The sequence below is a fragment of the Pygoscelis adeliae genome, unplaced genomic scaffold (assembly GCF_000699105.1).
Source record: "Pygoscelis adeliae isolate BGI_AS28 unplaced genomic scaffold, ASM69910v1 Scaffold190, whole genome shotgun sequence".
NCBI classification, from domain to species: Eukaryota; Metazoa; Chordata; class Aves; order Sphenisciformes; family Spheniscidae; genus Pygoscelis; species Pygoscelis adeliae.
In genome coordinates, this window is record NW_008823922.1 from 2,645,204 (window position 1) to 2,661,734 (window position 16,531).

The 16,531-nt window shown below is 38.9% G+C and overlaps 1 protein-coding gene across 1 annotated transcript in view; it reads left to right on the top strand.

The window, feature by feature from the left end:
• The first annotated feature begins 437 nt into the window (after window positions 1–437).
• The window catches only part of ZFAND4 (zinc finger, AN1-type domain 4), a 21,616-nt gene continuing 5,522 nt past the window's right edge, over window positions 438–16,531 (top strand). Inside the window, 7 exon segments of the mRNA XM_009320403.1 lie at window positions 438–697; window positions 8,146–8,221; window positions 8,308–8,375; window positions 8,912–9,098; window positions 13,743–13,890; window positions 14,699–15,880; window positions 16,511–16,531. Of these exon segments, the coding sequence (XP_009318678.1) occupies window positions 514–697; window positions 8,146–8,221; window positions 8,308–8,375; window positions 8,912–9,098; window positions 13,743–13,890; window positions 14,699–15,880; window positions 16,511–16,531 (1,866 nt within the window). The 5' untranslated portion in view covers window positions 438–513.

Sequence of the window (16,531 nt, forward strand, 5' to 3'; positions counted from 1 at the left end):
TGCCGAGGGGGCGAAGCTGCCGTCTCCTCCTCTGCCTTCCCCGAGCCCGGACGAGTCCCTGTTTTTATGTCTTTCTAGAGTTTTTTTTTTCCAGCTCTGACCCCGCTGAGGGCTCAGCCCTCGTCGGGAGGCTTTGGGCGTTAATATCGCGGGTCGGGTTGTCACGTCGCTCGTGAAAACAAAATAAAAAGGTAGTAGGTAGGACCTGGAATGCTGACTGAAACCAGGGTCCCAAAACTACGATGTTACTAATACCATTTGCGGTTATCTGTTGCACGACCTAGATACTATTTTACTGCTTCTTAATAGCTATTTTATTGTTCGTCAAAATAAATTGAAACTCTTTAACGGCTACGTTCAGATCTTGTTAGAACTACGCTTGTTTGCTTTATAGGTGAAAAATCCCAAACATGAACAGCAATGCACCACACCTGTCTTCAAAGCTGACTTGGCTCGAAGTGGAACGTAGTTTCCTGACAGATCTTCTTACAAAGAAGCTGTAAATCCTTTGTAATGGCCAACAAGAAAGAGCCTCCTTTTTTCAATGAAGATAATATGGGACCGTTTCACTACAAGCTTCCTTTTTATGAAACCATGGAGCTCTTCATTGAAACGCTCACAGGAACGTGCTTTGAACTGCGCGTTTCCCCCTTTGAAACAGTTATTTCCGTGAAAGCTAAAATTCAAAGACTGGAAGGTACTGTTCTCTCTTATTTCAGTGTAAGCTTTATTGCTTTAGAGGAAGTCTTGTCTTACAAATTATAATTGCTAAAATCAAACCAGTTAATTTAAATGACTTGTTCAGTAATATGTATAAGCTAGGTGTGCGGTTTATGGCTTAGGTTTAGTTGGAATTGGGTTGTTTTTCTGTTCTTTCCTTTTCCTATCAGTTCATGGCTTAGGCTTCACTGGAATTGGTATTTTTGCTCTTTTTTTTTTATATCATTATTAAAATAGATTTTAAAAAGCTACAGTAAATCATTAATTGTTTTGATATTATATGGGATATAGTATCTTTGGTGTTGAAAGGATTCTCTGACATAAATTGTTTGTTAACTAGCAAGGTTATAAGCTTGAGTCTGGCAGTATGTCTATATTGCAACTGTCTGAGCATACTTTAAACTAGGTGCTATGGCTGTTGCTTCTTAGGTTAGTCGGTTTATGGTTTACGATACTGCAGTCACAAGAGCAACTGCAGTGCAGGCAAACCCCAAAGATAGCTTGAAGTTACTGATTCATATTTTGTTTAGGTGAGTGATCTTTTGCTAGTAGAGGTCTGGCTGAGCAATACTTTGTCTTAAAAGTGATGAACTTGGCATGTCTTGCAAAGTGAAAACCTCCTTTGAGTTATGAGGCCAGTCCTCGTCCTCATGGAAGGAGAAAAGATGTAGGTTAGTCCTCTCTCACCCCTTTTGCTCTACGATGAGAATGATCCTGCATGAAAGAATGTGATTTGAGATACGTATGTATACATACTTTAGCTACTTTGCAGCACTGCATCTTCTTTCTCACTTTGGAGGAGTTGAAAGAACTGTGTAGCTGCACAAGCTAAGAGTACCGGAGTTGCAAATTTTAAGAAAAGGGATCCCGTCTTTCCCCGGTGTACCTGTACATGTTTCTCATGCTTCTGTCTGTCTGGAACCGACCCTCTGGGAGATGTAATATGATGCTTTGGACTTGAATCTAAGGTACTCTCCTCCTCTTACAGAAATCTGCGCTAATGGACGGAAGAAAAAGTAGCTGGCACAGGTCTTTAAAACACAGAAGCATTGCAACAATAGGGGTGACTTTTTGCTAGTAAGGTCGCTTAGTAGAAGCTCCACCATGCAGATAACTAGGGTTTACATCAGTGTAGCTACATTACTGCAGCTACGTGGTTATGCTTTTGCTTCCTATGCATGGGGCCGTAATTAATCACAAGTCAGAGAGCGTGTTGAGATGCTCCTGGAGGCTAGAGGTGAAACAAGAAAAGGAAAGGGTTTTTCTTCATGATTGAATATAGGCGTAGGAGAGATGCAAGCAGATATGTGATAGAATGCTAAGAGTGAATTAAAAGGGAGCACAGGCAATAGAGTACAGGAGAAGGCAGGCTATCTGGACAGTATAGATGAAGGAGTGAGTTTTAAGGATGCGCTAAGAGACCAGTGGGAGATGTGCAGAAGAGGAATTTGAATTTCTTGTAGTCCAAAACAGGAGGTTGCGAATAGATATATTGAATTATACCTACAGCTTATTATTGTAGGTAATATTAGGTAATATTGTAGGTAATATTAGGTAATATTGTAGGTAATTATTGTAGGCTGAGTGTGCCTAGCTTACAAAAGTATCATAATTTCTTATTAGAAGAACGGTTCAGTAATAAAGTTATAATATTGCTTATGCAGAATTTTGTTCACATGTTGTAGTTCGTAGGATGATAAGGTAATTAATGGCCGAGGTGCCTGCTGTATAGACTTAATAATTATCACTGAATTGTTAGAAGTCAGTTGAAATACCCTGATACTCCAGAACAGAGTTAAAATATCTGTAATGTCCTGATTAATATGATTTATGGGATGCAGAGTGAAAACAGATTGATCAGCTATGTATGAAGGGGATGGACACACAATGACAAATTAATTTTATGTTGCATTTGGGGTTGCTATTGCATGTAAAAAAATAATAACTTTTCAGTGGCAAAGTTCCTATTATAGTGCACAAGTTCAAGCAATGAATCACCCAGGTGGAGTGAAAATCCTAAAGTAGTTTTGCTGTTGTGATTTAGCATGGGAAGCAGAAAGCTTACATCTGTTCCTGTTTCTGCTGCTGTTATGACACGATACAATAACAAAAAGTGAAACTTGCGGGGTGTGAAGTTCTTTCATTTAAGCTGCACTTCTGGCTGGAGAATGCCTCCTGCACTGCTGGGAGACTATATAGGGTCCCTAGTATGCATATTGTCTCTGTGGACTCATTTGGGTGTGGAGGATGATGGTATGTAAGCACACAAAAAGACAAGTTTTGGGAAAATGATCTGAGACCTGAGATCTCCAAGAACAAAATCTAGAATCGTATGAGAAGTTAACACATTTGTTCGAATGTCACCAATGCCTCCAATTGTAAGAGGCTAATAATAAAACTGCATCAAGATGAACTGATCTTTGTCAACGACTGGAACATCAATAGCTGTAGACTGTCTGCACTGTAATAAGAAAGGATAATGTGAATGGCATGTTAGGAATTTTGTACACTTCTGATACTGTTTGTCGTTCTTGGTGCTTTTTTAATGATCTGATGTGGAAAGGGTTTGTTTAGACAGCTGTAGTAGACATTGGTACCTTACTAAGAGAGAGCTCCAGATCTCCAGCTTTCTGTTTCCAGTTGGGTTTAGTCAGTAAAGAATATGGGCAAAAAATTATTAATGGGTTCTAATGCATCTGAAATTTCAGTGCAAGTCTACTTGTAAATTGAAGTTAAAGATGATCTGATGTGTGTTTGGATCAGATCCAGGGATTTGTCCTCAAATATGTTCCACGCGAAGTAAGCACTTGGTATCAAAAACTTAGATTTGTTATAATGTTGACTTTGGAGCCACCTAGGGTAAATTGCTCCTAGTCTCAGATTCATTGAATGAGCCCTTTAAAATGAAAATGGTACACTGGAGAAGTAATAGCTCCCTTTGTCTCTACTGGTGGCATAAAAGCTAGAACACATACAGCCAGCAGCACAGCGTAGTGTTGCCAGCAGTGCTAACTACTCCATTGGTTTTACTTGTTGTTGATTATTTGTATTTGAAAGCAGGATCATGTGTTGATGGACATGGATAGGATGGTACCTGAATATCAAGGTGACATGAAAGACTGAGCTTTAACACATGAATGGTACTTAAAAATAGCAGGATTTCATTGAAAAAGGAAATAGCTTTTTTTTTTTTTTTAATAAATCTGAAAAGATCTCTTCTTGATTCCTCCATTGCAAAAGTCTTGGTAGCTGCTGGGCTGGACAAAGTTTAGTATTGTTCATCTGGAAACACCAATTATTATATTGAATTTTATAGAAGGAACATTCAGATACAGTATTCCTATAGTGGTTAATTCTTTCATCTATTAAAGAACCATAGATAATACCTGTAAACATGTTTGCTCAGTAAGATAGGATTGAGTCTCAAGGGAGGAGGTGGGGTTTGGGATTTGGTGTTGGTATTATTATTATTAACTTGTGGGAATTAATTTGCATTCTACAGTATGGAGTGTTAAGGCCTTCATTTACGTAGCTTGTTTTAAAATAAGAAAAAAAACAACTCAGTCATGGTTTGTTCAGTGACTGCTTGCAACTGAATTTTACGATTTGCGTATGTGAAACATCCACCTTTTTAGATGAAAATTTAGGTGTTCTCTTGTTGTATTATTGTAAAGGGGAAAAACAACTAGCTTTCAGAGTACATCTTAATTTGGAGTGCTTGTGTTCTGCAGCGAATGACAGATGCAAGAATAATTTTTTTGCTGTACATGTGTGTACTCTCAATTCATCATGAGAGTTGTTATTTTTCTTTGGTCTTGCTGTCGTCATTTTGCCACCTACGTACAGCAGCTTCACCTTAAGTGAAAGGAACTGGATGAATATCAAGCAGACTTCTGGATTTTGTATTTCTTTCAATATTCTGTGAATGCAGAGTATGTCATAACAATATTTATTACTACTTGCATTAAAGAAAATACCTATGCTTCTGTCGGGACTGGAGTAAGTGGATTGCACAAGTGTAAAGAGTTTTTAACAGAACCAATCTTGCTTTTCTTCTGTCTACTACTTTTCTTCTGCGTCTCCTGTTTGCTTTGTCATTTGCCTGTTTACTGTGCTGACAAAGACTCTGATGAAGTTCATGAAGCTTTTTTTAAGCTTATGCCTTGTCTGAGCTGGGAAAACATGTCTGCAAATGCAAGCCTGTGCTCAGATCAGACGGTTAGAGCAGCATCTGGAAGGTGTAAATAAGGTCATCTCGGTCAGGAAATTTTGTGGGCCTGCATTCGGTTACCGGTGACTCGCTGTTGTTACAGTCTCCTCTTTGTCAGTCGCTAGGATAAAGAGTAGGTCAGTACTGACCACCGTTTACACTAACGAAGCTTACTGTCCTGCAGATGAAAGCTGGGGGGTTTGACAGTTATGAAAACAGTCCTGCTGCTGTAAGCTGTGAGCCTTTGCACCTCTTCCCTAGTGTAGCTAGTTTGTGGGGGAAAATAAGACTGTCAGCCCAGCCTCTCTGTAAGCAGGAACAAAAAGTAAATGTTTAAGAAACTCTCCAGCAATTTCAATATTGGATAAAAGATAAGTACGCTGTTTGAACTTTGACTTTGAAATGTTTGTGGTATTTTTAAACGTAGTAACCTTCTACCTACACCATAAAATCAAGTTTGTTCTGAAATCCACAGGAGGTTTTTTCTGGGTGAGACTTGACCACATCAGTTTCTCTAGTGAGCGTATTTAGCATGCCAGAAGAAAGAGTAAAGGAGCGAAGCTTAAGGGTGTATCTGATACGCTGATTCAGAGACAGGATAGAGTACCTACTTCTCTCCTCCCCCCATTTTAGTAGGTCAGATTGTCAGCACATCTGCAGCCATTTCAATAGGCAGTCTGCAGACTCTTCTGTCCTCCTGTAGCATCACCTGGCTAGCCCACTTCCATTTGAGTGTTGAGATTTAGCTTATTGCCCTACTTTCCTCTCTTCTCGGTACCGATTTAGAGCAGGCTAGTGATACAGTAACGTGCTGCTTAGGGAGAGGGGATAGTGGATGCGTATCTTGCAGTTCTCATTATTGTTGCCAATTTTACATGCTGATCTCGTGTGCAAATGTCTCCTCAAGAAAGCCTTACTATAATCCAGAAGAGGGACAGCTGATGCATATTTTCCTGCACCTGAACCTATAAAGCACATACCATTTCCTCTGTGTATAAATATAGAATTCTTAGAAAGCAGCATAAAAGGGAATTAGTAATAGACTTGTCTGTTTCCCATTACAGCAGAGTATAGTCTTTTCATCTGTTCATTTCATCAAAAATACATTGTCACTGTTAAATGAACAAAAACACGTTTCACTGCAGTATTGCCAGCTGCAAGCCAGCCTTTTTAACAAATACTCTCTCAGTTTATCAAAGTAATTGGAAATTGCTCCTTGGAGACTGCTGAAACCATAACAAATGCAGACAGTAATGACTGTTTGTAATCAGAAGACTGCAAAACAACACAGAAAAGGACTTCACTGTAGACTCGCTGGCAGTTGCCAGCTTGCTCTTGTTTTGCTTACGCTGCGGACTTGAAACATAACCAATAACCAGTTATTAAATAGCTGGCAGGGTAGTAGCAATTATGTTAGTCTACTATATGAACATATTCCCCTCATAAATGTCCTGTGGACTTCAGAGGATACAAGACTCATGTTAAATGTCGTCCGAGTGAAGTACAGTTGTGTTGGTCGTTCATAAAAGAGAAGATCTAGATGTGAGCTGTGATGAGAAAAGGAAATTGTCGTCTTCTCTAAAAGTCCTCCAAAGTGCACTTCCCTCTTCTGCGTGGGGATGTCCACTTAGCATGTCTCCTACTTGCCTGTTGAATCTGCTTGGACTTTCACCAGAATCTGGCCCCCTTTTCTTCCTTACTGGTGATGGGTGTTGGTAGCTTTGTGCCCTTCTTCCAGCTAGGAACAGGCAACTTAACTGACCTTCTGCCACAGCTTGCTAAGCACTCTTGCAAGCCTTGGGAAGCTGAGATGTTTTTGGAAACCACCGGGAAGACTCTGATCTTTGTGTTTTCCTCTTGCCAGATGTATTTTGGGAAGTCTTCCTGTGTAGCGTTGCTACTTGCATCTCCTTTTCAAGTATCTGAACATGCAGTGAATAAAAGTATAAGATAAGGTTACTTATCTTTCCAACCTTTTGGAAAATATATTTATAGCTTTTGTTTCTTAGTCTGAGGAGTAGTGTTTAGACCTTTTTGAAAAAGTAGTTCTTGGGCTCTATAGATTTTCATTTTAATTACAATTTGTTAGGAATGCACAGTGAGATCTTAATTACCTGGATTTCACTAGACAAATTGAACAACAGTACTTTCTTGATGCTGAAGGGAAGATATTTTTTTTCGAAGGCAAAAGAGACAGCTATTCATCTTCCTATTAGCCTTAAATTTTTTTTTTTTTTGGTGATCCGAGATGTCTCATCCTTTTATAACTATCCTGGTTTGTACTCTATCCAAAATTTGGACAGTGGTAGCATTCTAGTAAAAATGTGTGAAGACCTCAGGTTCTACCAGCTTATGCTTATTATCTTTAATGTGTATTACATGTGCATCTAAATGACTTGACTATGCAGGCAAAAAGAAACAAAGTTAATCGTTGTGTAGAATACGGATTTTTAATACGGAATAAATATTCAGTATGCTTACTTCCTTTTAACAAAAAATAGTTAGCCAAATCTGTCCCAGAACTTGAGTTGAAAATGAATGTTACTGGATATAAGTAACAAAATGTTCTGATGGCCTAAAAGAACACCCACAACAAAATAAAAGTGTTTGTAGTAGGAAGTTTGACTAACTGCTACCGTACTATATTGTACATGTGAACTTTCAGGTTCCAAAATAAGCAGTGATAAAAACAACAGTTGTCACCGCTGTAACAGAGCTGTCACCAGTTACCCTAATGCAACCTTGTCTTTACTGCAAATAATACAGAATATCAGTCTGTGCTTAAATTATTCAGCAGTTCTGTAGTTAGAAGTTTTATCCTGTTTTTTCTGTCAGTAGACGTAAAGCTCTGAGGTACAGATAACAGGGGAAAAAACCTCCCTCATCTGATGACTGGAAGAGAGTAAGTATTCAGTAAGCCTGAAGCCACTGAATACTTCTGCAGACCCCTTGTTGAGCCAAAAGATTGAACTCCGAGTGTGAGCACAAGCCTGCTGAAAACCTTAACTTTGTTCTTAATAACTGTTCGGGAAGCTGGATATCAGGACTGAAGGCTGCTCAAGTGCCTGTGCTTGTCCTGCTTCCTTTCTTCTTTCCCCTGTGATCCTCTTTCTCACCTCTCCTCTATTACCCCCACGTTCTTCAAAAAGCAAAACTCCCCAAAAGCCCTCCCACCAAGCTCCAGTTTTAATACTCTTTTTGTTTGTTTTGTTTAGGTATTCCTGTCTCTCAGCAGCACTTAATTTGGAATAATGCAGAGCTGAAGGATGACTATTGTTTGAATGATTATAAGTAAGTATAGAATAAAATTGCAATGAATGTTTCTAAATTATTGTTGGCATAAGCAAATACAAAAATTTATTTATTGTTACTTACAGCATTTCGGAAGGCTGCACTCTGAAGTTAGTTCTGGCTATGCGAGGTGGACCTATTAACACTAGAAGAGGTAGGTGTTAATTAAAAAATAATGGTTTTCATACAACATCTTATAACTGTAAACAGCTTTTCTTAGCTAAGCATTTTAGATGAGCAGACTTCAGTTCCAAATTAATTGGAAAAATACTTAACAAAAACGGAGGGATTTTCTTCCATCTTTTCTTCTTTCGCATACCAAGTGCACCATCCTTTTCATTTTGTTTACCCTTAGTTTAACAAGTATCTTTGTATGTATAGAACCATCAAGTCTTAAAATCAGCAATTCTTCACCTGCAGAAAAAATGATACTGTAATGTCATTATACAAATAGTTTTTAAAATCTGGTTAGTAAGAATCGGGCATTGGTTCAGCCTGATGATAAACTTGGTTATGTGGATCATCTATAAGGAATGAAAATGGAGAAATCCCCTTGATAATTTTCACTTGGAAAACACTCAGCATATCTTCTAGGTTGGGAATTCCCATTGTAAACTGAGCTGAGCTCTCAAAGGTGATCAAAACAGTAATAATAATAATATGGTTTTATTCTGTTTTTTCTCTGTGCAGTTCCTGTGGAAGACCCTATCAGGGAAATGGCTGAATACATGGATCCCAGTAGAGATGAGATCTGGGAGAAAGGGCCATCCAACAAACAAGTTACCTTCTTAGTATATCGAGAAGGAGATCAGTTGAATTTCTTCCGTGTGGTAGATCGGGGAGATGGCACTTTAACGCCGTTATCTGAATCTTTGAGGTAAAGTTGGTTTTAATCTTTATATTATTCTTCAGAAGGGGGATGCTGTATAATTTTTAGCTTTATACGTTGACTTTGTCAAAAGAATATCTGGAACATACTTGGAATATTGCAAGAACTGTGCCCCAAGGGCTACTAAAATGGTGTAACTGGGTGGCCTGACAATACAGTAGTACTTTGTGGTCAGTGGTCATGCTGACAGTCGTCTGTCACTCTGTGTGTGTCAACAGAGTGAGATAAAGCTGACCTCGTGCTTGAGGCAATTCTCAACATTCCAGCCCTTTCTAAAAGGGAACATTTCACAGGAGGGGCAATTTGGCAATAAAGATACTAAAAACTTTTGTTAAGTACTTTCTCTTTGATCTTAAGGCATTTGTTTAGTTTTATAAACATTTCTCTGTCCACAGCATAAACTTTTTTTCATATGGATATGATTTGACCAAATGATTATTCAGGAAGATAGTAGATTAGCAGTGCAAAATCCTGAGAGGGTTTGTCTGAAGTTTCAGAGAAACTGGGGGGTGCGGGGGTTGGTTTTGTTTTGGGGGTTCGTTTTGGTTTGGGTTTGGTTTTTTGTGTTTGTTTGGTGTCCTGGTTTCGGCAGGGATGGATTTAATTTTCTTCTAGTAGCCGGTACAGTGCTGTGTTTTGGATTTAGGACCAGAACAAAGTTGGTAACACACCCATGTTTTAGTTGTTGCTAGGTAGTGCTTACACTAGTCAAGGACTTTTCAGCTTCCCATGCTCTACCAACTGAGAAGGCTGGAGGTGCACAAGAAGCTGGGAGGGGGCACAGCCAGGACAGCTGACCCCAACTGGCCAAAGGGACATTCCATACCATGGGACGTCATGCTCAGTACATAAACTGGGGGAAGCTGGCCGGGGGGGGCCGCTGCTCGGGGACTGGCTGGGCATCGGTCGGTGGGGGGTGAGCAATTGCACTGTGCATCGCTTGCTTTGTGTATTATTATTACATTATTATTATTTTTATATTTCAATTATTAAACTGTTTTTTATCTCAACCCACAAGTTTTTCTCACTTGTGCTCTTCCAATTCTCTCCCCCATCCCACCGGGGAGAGGGGGGGAGTGAGCAAGCGGCTGTGTGGTGTTCAGTTGCCAACTGAGGTTAAACCACAACATTTGGGGTTTTTTTAAATATACTGAAATAATTACCAATAAAGCTAGCCTTTGGACATAATTAGGCCTCAGATTAGCTACTGTTGCGGTACCAAATTTGTCTCGATCACTGTCACAGAATCAAAGTACTGTTATCATCAGAAGAGCAAGTATGTCACTTAAGCTACTACATTGTAGTAAACAGATTACTAGGCTTTTTCCTAAAGCTATCAAAATTGGTAATATCTATTAAAAATTATTAGATTCTGTCTTTATACTACAGCTTTTGGGTAGGTTTTTTTTATCCCCTGAAGAACTTAATATTTGTACAACTGTAAGGAAAGGAGTCCCTATTCTGGGGGCCAGCTGCATTTTCTCCAAGGCTAAGGCTTGCACTGTTTTAAGTAACTATTCTTGTTCCTGTTTGCAAAGTGAAAGCAAGAGCTTTGTACTGGCTTTATATTCAGTGGGTTCAGAGTGATACTATTCTTAAAACTTGTATAAGAGATCTGTACTTAAAAACTACAGGCTGAATGAAATATCAGGGTCGAATTCCCACATAGTTACACAGAGTGGAAAGAGGTAGTGTTTGATATACAATTACTGGAGGGAAAGAAGAGGAAAGATACAAATATTTTAGATCTGTGATCTTACTTTTCAGCCCCTGCACTCTTTTTCAGTAAATGGCCTCATACGGTATCGTGTGTAGATTTGAAAAAGGTAAAAACCACCACCATCATCAGTAAGAACTGAGAACCTTGCTGCTGCATTGGCCTAGATGCACTTCTGGAAAGAGGAGCAGACAGATGTAATTCCTGTTCTCACTGTTACCCTGCCTATTACCAAATTGTTCCCTTTTACCTTTTCAATCCAAAGAACATCCAAACTAATCTGAAGCTAGGACTGTGGATGCTCTACTGTGAGTTGATGCAAGAAGTTGTCAGAAGGAGCTTGAACTTCACTTTTTCAGTATAACGGGATCCCTGGTATCTGCCTACGCATTCAAATTCGTGTGTGTGTGACGATTTTTCTTTTTCTATTTAAAACTAGCATGGGCAATTGTCTGAAATTCTTGTACTTCTCAATTAGGTAATCCTAGTGTATAGATTAATTTACTTGAGATTGGCTAAATGTAGCAAACCGGAGGAATAAACACACTCTTTTGGCTCTTGCAAGGCATCTTGGTAAGGCTTTCAAAGCACAGCAGCATGTATAAAAGTCAAATACATTATGCTTAAGAAATGGGCTGTCACTGGTCAAATGATCCAGTTAGGTTGGAAGCCACCTGAGTTGAAAACATTCAGCTCGAGCTGTTTCTCTTCCTCTGTGCTTTCTATAGGAAATCATTTTTTAGCTTTTCTACTAAGGCAGACAGTAATGGGGTGTGGGGGGGGGGAGGTCTTAATTTGTGAATTTGTTATTACGGCCAGGTCAGATGTTGTGGGAAGAGGAAAAAGTAGCAAAGGGAGGAGAGAATGGAAACAAATCAGACCTTTTCATTTCGTCTTTATAGAGGAAGGCTGTGAATCACTCTGAATACTAGTGTTTTCCACATTGACAGTTATATGTGTGGGTATACTGGTGACTGAGCATTTTGAGGCACTTGTGTATCAGCTTTTCTCACATCACTTACATGTGGAGCAGGATTTAGTGACTGCAATTTAGAAATGAGACGTTGGTTTGGGTTTTGTTTTATAGTTCTCCAGAGCATTTTATTTTATCTGTGCTTAAGTTAATGGTTAAAACTTGACAAGGTGTAAATACATAAAACGATTATTGTCTCTGGATTAAAAGCAAGTTGTTGAAGTTGTGGTAGAGGACTGGCAAGGCACTGGTGTCAAAAGTGTTTCAACAAGCTACAGATCATTTTTGAAGCATGCATTACAAGCAAGATCTCAGGAATATTGACACCTGTGGAAAATGGGCTAAAAGTATCATCAAGAACAAAGCTCCCTGTCTAACTTTTATAATTTTACAGTCACATTAAAGCAAAAAATCCTTTTGGTACTCGTTTTTTTTTTTTTAGTGTTTTTGGCTCCTGTTTAACCAGAAAATGCAAGAAAAAGAATAACAACTCTTTTTGCATAAAAAAACAAACAAACAAAAAAACAAGCAAACACGTGAGACGCATCACTTTTCTTTCTGTCTTTACCTTGAAGGAAGGGAAGTTCAAAGAATTGTTTTGAGTTGGTGACTTAAGTCTTGCAGAGTTAAAGTTCTGAAATGATTCTTTAGCGTTGAATCTTTACCAGGAGAGGTATGTAATAGGCATGCTGACTGTCCCCATATGGACCTGTTCAGTTTTTGGTAAGAAATGACTGGACTATTTTGCTGACTCTTGCTTTGAATTTGCTGCCACCTTGCTCTTTAAAGATCTGCCTCCCAGCTGTGCTGCCTTTGGAATTTTGCTACATTTTAGGAAATGGATTTGGAGAGTCAGTGCAAAAATACTGGCTCTTGACTAAGGGCAGCAGAATATTTCCAAGAATCAGGTAAGATGCCAGCTCTAATTAGTGAAGTTTGCTTTTTTTTTTTTGGTACTGACTTTCTCATGACCTTTAGTTCTTCCTTGGTCTCTTTTGGAGTGTAGAAACTGGTTAAATCTACTAAGCCATTTGTATGAATGCAGGGGAATTGCCTGATTGTCATGATTTCTAGATGTTGACAGCCTAATGGAAGAATTAAAACACTCTTTAAAAGGTACTATATACAGTGGTGAAAATGTATCAGTTTGTAATGAATTGGATACTCCTAATGGTTCTTTCATTTCACTGTCAAATGTTGGATGTGTGTTAGTGATTAATGCTTCATAGGAGAAACAAGTCAGATACTGACTTTAAAACATTGAGGTTTTGCATTCTGTTAGAATACAGAATGGAAAAAGGCAATGTGATGCTATAAACTTCTAGTGACTGCTGAGTTAAAATATTTTGTCTTGGGTCTAGCAATTCTAATTTGTTTATTTTTTCCAAATGTGAGACTCTTTGGAAACCTAAACTGATCCTTTTTTATTTTTTTTTTATTTTGAAAAGGAGAAATAGAATATCACATCCACATGGGTGACCCCTCCATTTCCATTTATGGTGAGAACACCCCTCAGGATGGATAGAAATTTGGACTTTCCTTCCATGCCAGTGTCTGGTTAATTGGAAAACTGATCAGCTTGTTGTCTGAGTCACACAGTTAACAGCTTTGGCCATTCCTTCAGGAGACATTTGTGGAACTGGATATCCCCACTGTGGGGAAGATATATAGTGAGTGTGAACCAACTGTATATGGTATAACAACTTCCCAGAAGCGTGGCTATGTTATGATTTCAGCATCATCACTTTGCGTGAGCATCTAATAAGGAATGATTATGTGCTAAAATAAATGGATTTGAAATGTCTTTGCATACAGTTTTACATAATGCTTTGTCAACAGATCAACTACGGATATGACTTTCTAGTTGTGAGAATACTTTACATTGAAAACATAATTAAATTACTTGATTAGAGGGTGAACACAAACTTTCTTTTATTTTCAGTGGTGGTTCAGTTTATAACTTATATGCTGATGATGAAGATGAGACAGAGGCATCACCTTCTGGACAACAGATTATTGAGAATTCAATTACTATGAATAAAATGAAACTACTCAAGGCAAAGATGGAGAACATGAATCTGAGTAAAAAGGTGAAGTTGTGATTTAAATTTTTCTATTGTGAAATGGCTTGCACTTTCCTAGTGCTGGCTTTTCTAAAAAGCAGGTCAGATACTTTGCGGTCTTGGGAAGTGAGGTGATCAAGGGTAGATGATTTCTTATCTGTTTAAGTAAATGCTATTATATAAATGTTCTGCTGTGGGGCATTGGCTTTACTTGGATCTACCTGTCCGCATTCAAAGAATTCACTACTGGTCCTGGATTTATTTGCGTGGGTGGTTTTTTGGGGTGTGTGGGTTTTTTGGGGTTTTTTGGTTTTTTCTTCCAATGCTTTAAGTAGCATTGGTTTGCAGTACTGCTCTGGTAAAAATGAATGTTTCTCTTAAATGAAACTTCATTAGAAATATTGTAACTGAAAAGCCTATAAAGTTAAATACGAGAATGAGATTAGCTAGAAGATAAAACATTACGTTGGTGTTCATGTCTGTGTAGTTGTAGAATGAAGATATTATACTTTCTTTCATTGTTTGTCTTGTTTGAGACCCTAAGCTCTTCTGGATAACTTTGATGGCATTCTGGCTTCCCTTTTCTATTCCTCTGACATGTGGCCTATTTATTAAAAAGCCTTTTCTGATTATAATCTTTGATTTTATTATTCAGATGTTGGGGTGAAGTCTTGGTGGCTAGTAACAGATAAGGGAGTAGAAAAAATGATTTGGTCCTTTCTGGCCTTGCACTGTCTGAATTGCTGGGAATATGATCTCAGTCAGGTCTTTGAATGCAACCATAATTCAAATACTAATTGTTGTTCTATGTGGTTTTGGGGTTTTTTTTTAATAGCCTAAGAAAACTGTCAAGGTGAAACCTCGTCCTCCAATGGCTCCTCGACCATCTAGTGGCTCAGTGGCTGCTGCTCGTCACCGCTTTTTAAGAGTGCTCCCCCATATCGGACAGTCCTGCCTACCTCCTCCTGGAAATTCGTATCCCTCAGAGTCTTCCCAAAACGCACTTTCAGCATTGGCTACTTTGGCCACTGCTGGTAGAACAATGCCGTCCACAACTAATGACTTTCTTAAGGAAGATGACACTTGGCAGAGCAACTCTTGGTCTCAGTCAGTTAGTAGCATCAGGTTACCACCGAAAATATCTCGTGTCGAACTAGAAAATGGAAAACTACCTACGAATAGTATTCTGACTCCTGTTTCATCCCTGCCTGCAAATTCAGAAAAAGCATCTGAAAATGTGAGCTCAACAAGTGAGGAGGATGCTGTTTTGTTTCCGAATCTAACAAATGTAGAACTATATGGAACAGAAGAAAAACTTCTACCTGAAACAGATGCTTTTGCTTTGTTAACAGAAGCAAGCACCACTGAACAGTGTAGTGAGATATATGACATAGGAAAGGTGAACCCAGAACTTGAACTGTCTGATGGAGATGAAGAATCTAAGGTTGTAGAGCAGCATAGAAAACCTATTAGCAAAGTGCTGAGCACTGCAGAAATGGGGGCTGGTCTTCTCAGTACTCGTGAATTAAGTCCGCAGAAAAATCTGCTTTTGTCACCTCTTCGGTATTCAGCGCAAGTGGCACGTCACAGTTCTCTGAAACCACAAACACAACCCAAATGCTTTGAGGCCGGTAACTTGAGATCTACAGCCTCCCCAAACGTGCTTCGATCGTTGGAAGTCCGTAGTATAGCAGACTCCTCTTTTTCTAGGACTACTAGATTTCGTAGTGTGAAAGTAGAGTCACTTGGCAAAAGACCTGATGTAATTTCTAAAGCAGAGGCTAGGGACATCACAGATGTGGCTAATAAGGCATCCAAAGAACCTGTGAGTTCTGTAAGTAACTTAGGATTTCTGGCTTCGCTGGCCCGAAGCGCAAACAGGGAAAGTTTACAGAGTTCCTGTGGGACAGGCAGGTTTCGGACTTCTAGTATTGCACTACCTACAAACCTTCAGCATTTTCAGGAAGAAAGCTTTAGGAAAACTGCTCCTCCAAATGAAGCTGCTGAATATATTCTAGTGAGTACTAATGCTTCCAAAGAAATTGAAGTTTCCTGTCTTTTCTGGTACTGGCATTATGAAAACTGTACTTTCATGTGTGTGTCTATGTGTCTTTTCAGGGAAGGCAGATGGGGAGGGGGAGGTGTACTTAAATCCCCGATAGTCTTAAACTGTTTTCTGAATTCTTGTTGGTATCTTAACTGCCCGTTTAGATAAATGGGCCCTAGAAGTAATTTTTCATAAAAATTAAAGTGGTTGTTCAGTTCACAACTAAAATCATTAGTTATTGTAATGATAGAATTACGAGTGTCTGTGTTTGAAGTGTCATCTGACTTCTCCTGCTGCTCGCTAATTGTCATTTATTCCAAAGTTTGCCCTGTGACTGGCACCATATGTGCCTAGCTTCAGATCTCTAATGTACTTTGTTGTTTTGGTGTGTTGTGAAGTACGGGGAGACTATTAAATAGTCATTTTGAGTAAGGCTTTATATTGCGGAATTTTAATTTTTTGTACAGAAGTCTTCTTGGACTCTTCGTAGGTACGTTGATTGATACAACATTGATTTCAAATAAGCTGATACCAGACTGCCTAACTTTTCATTTAATTTCCATCTGCTAGTAATTTCCTTGTGGAAATTTTTTTTTTTAGTCTGCCCATGGGCTTGGAATG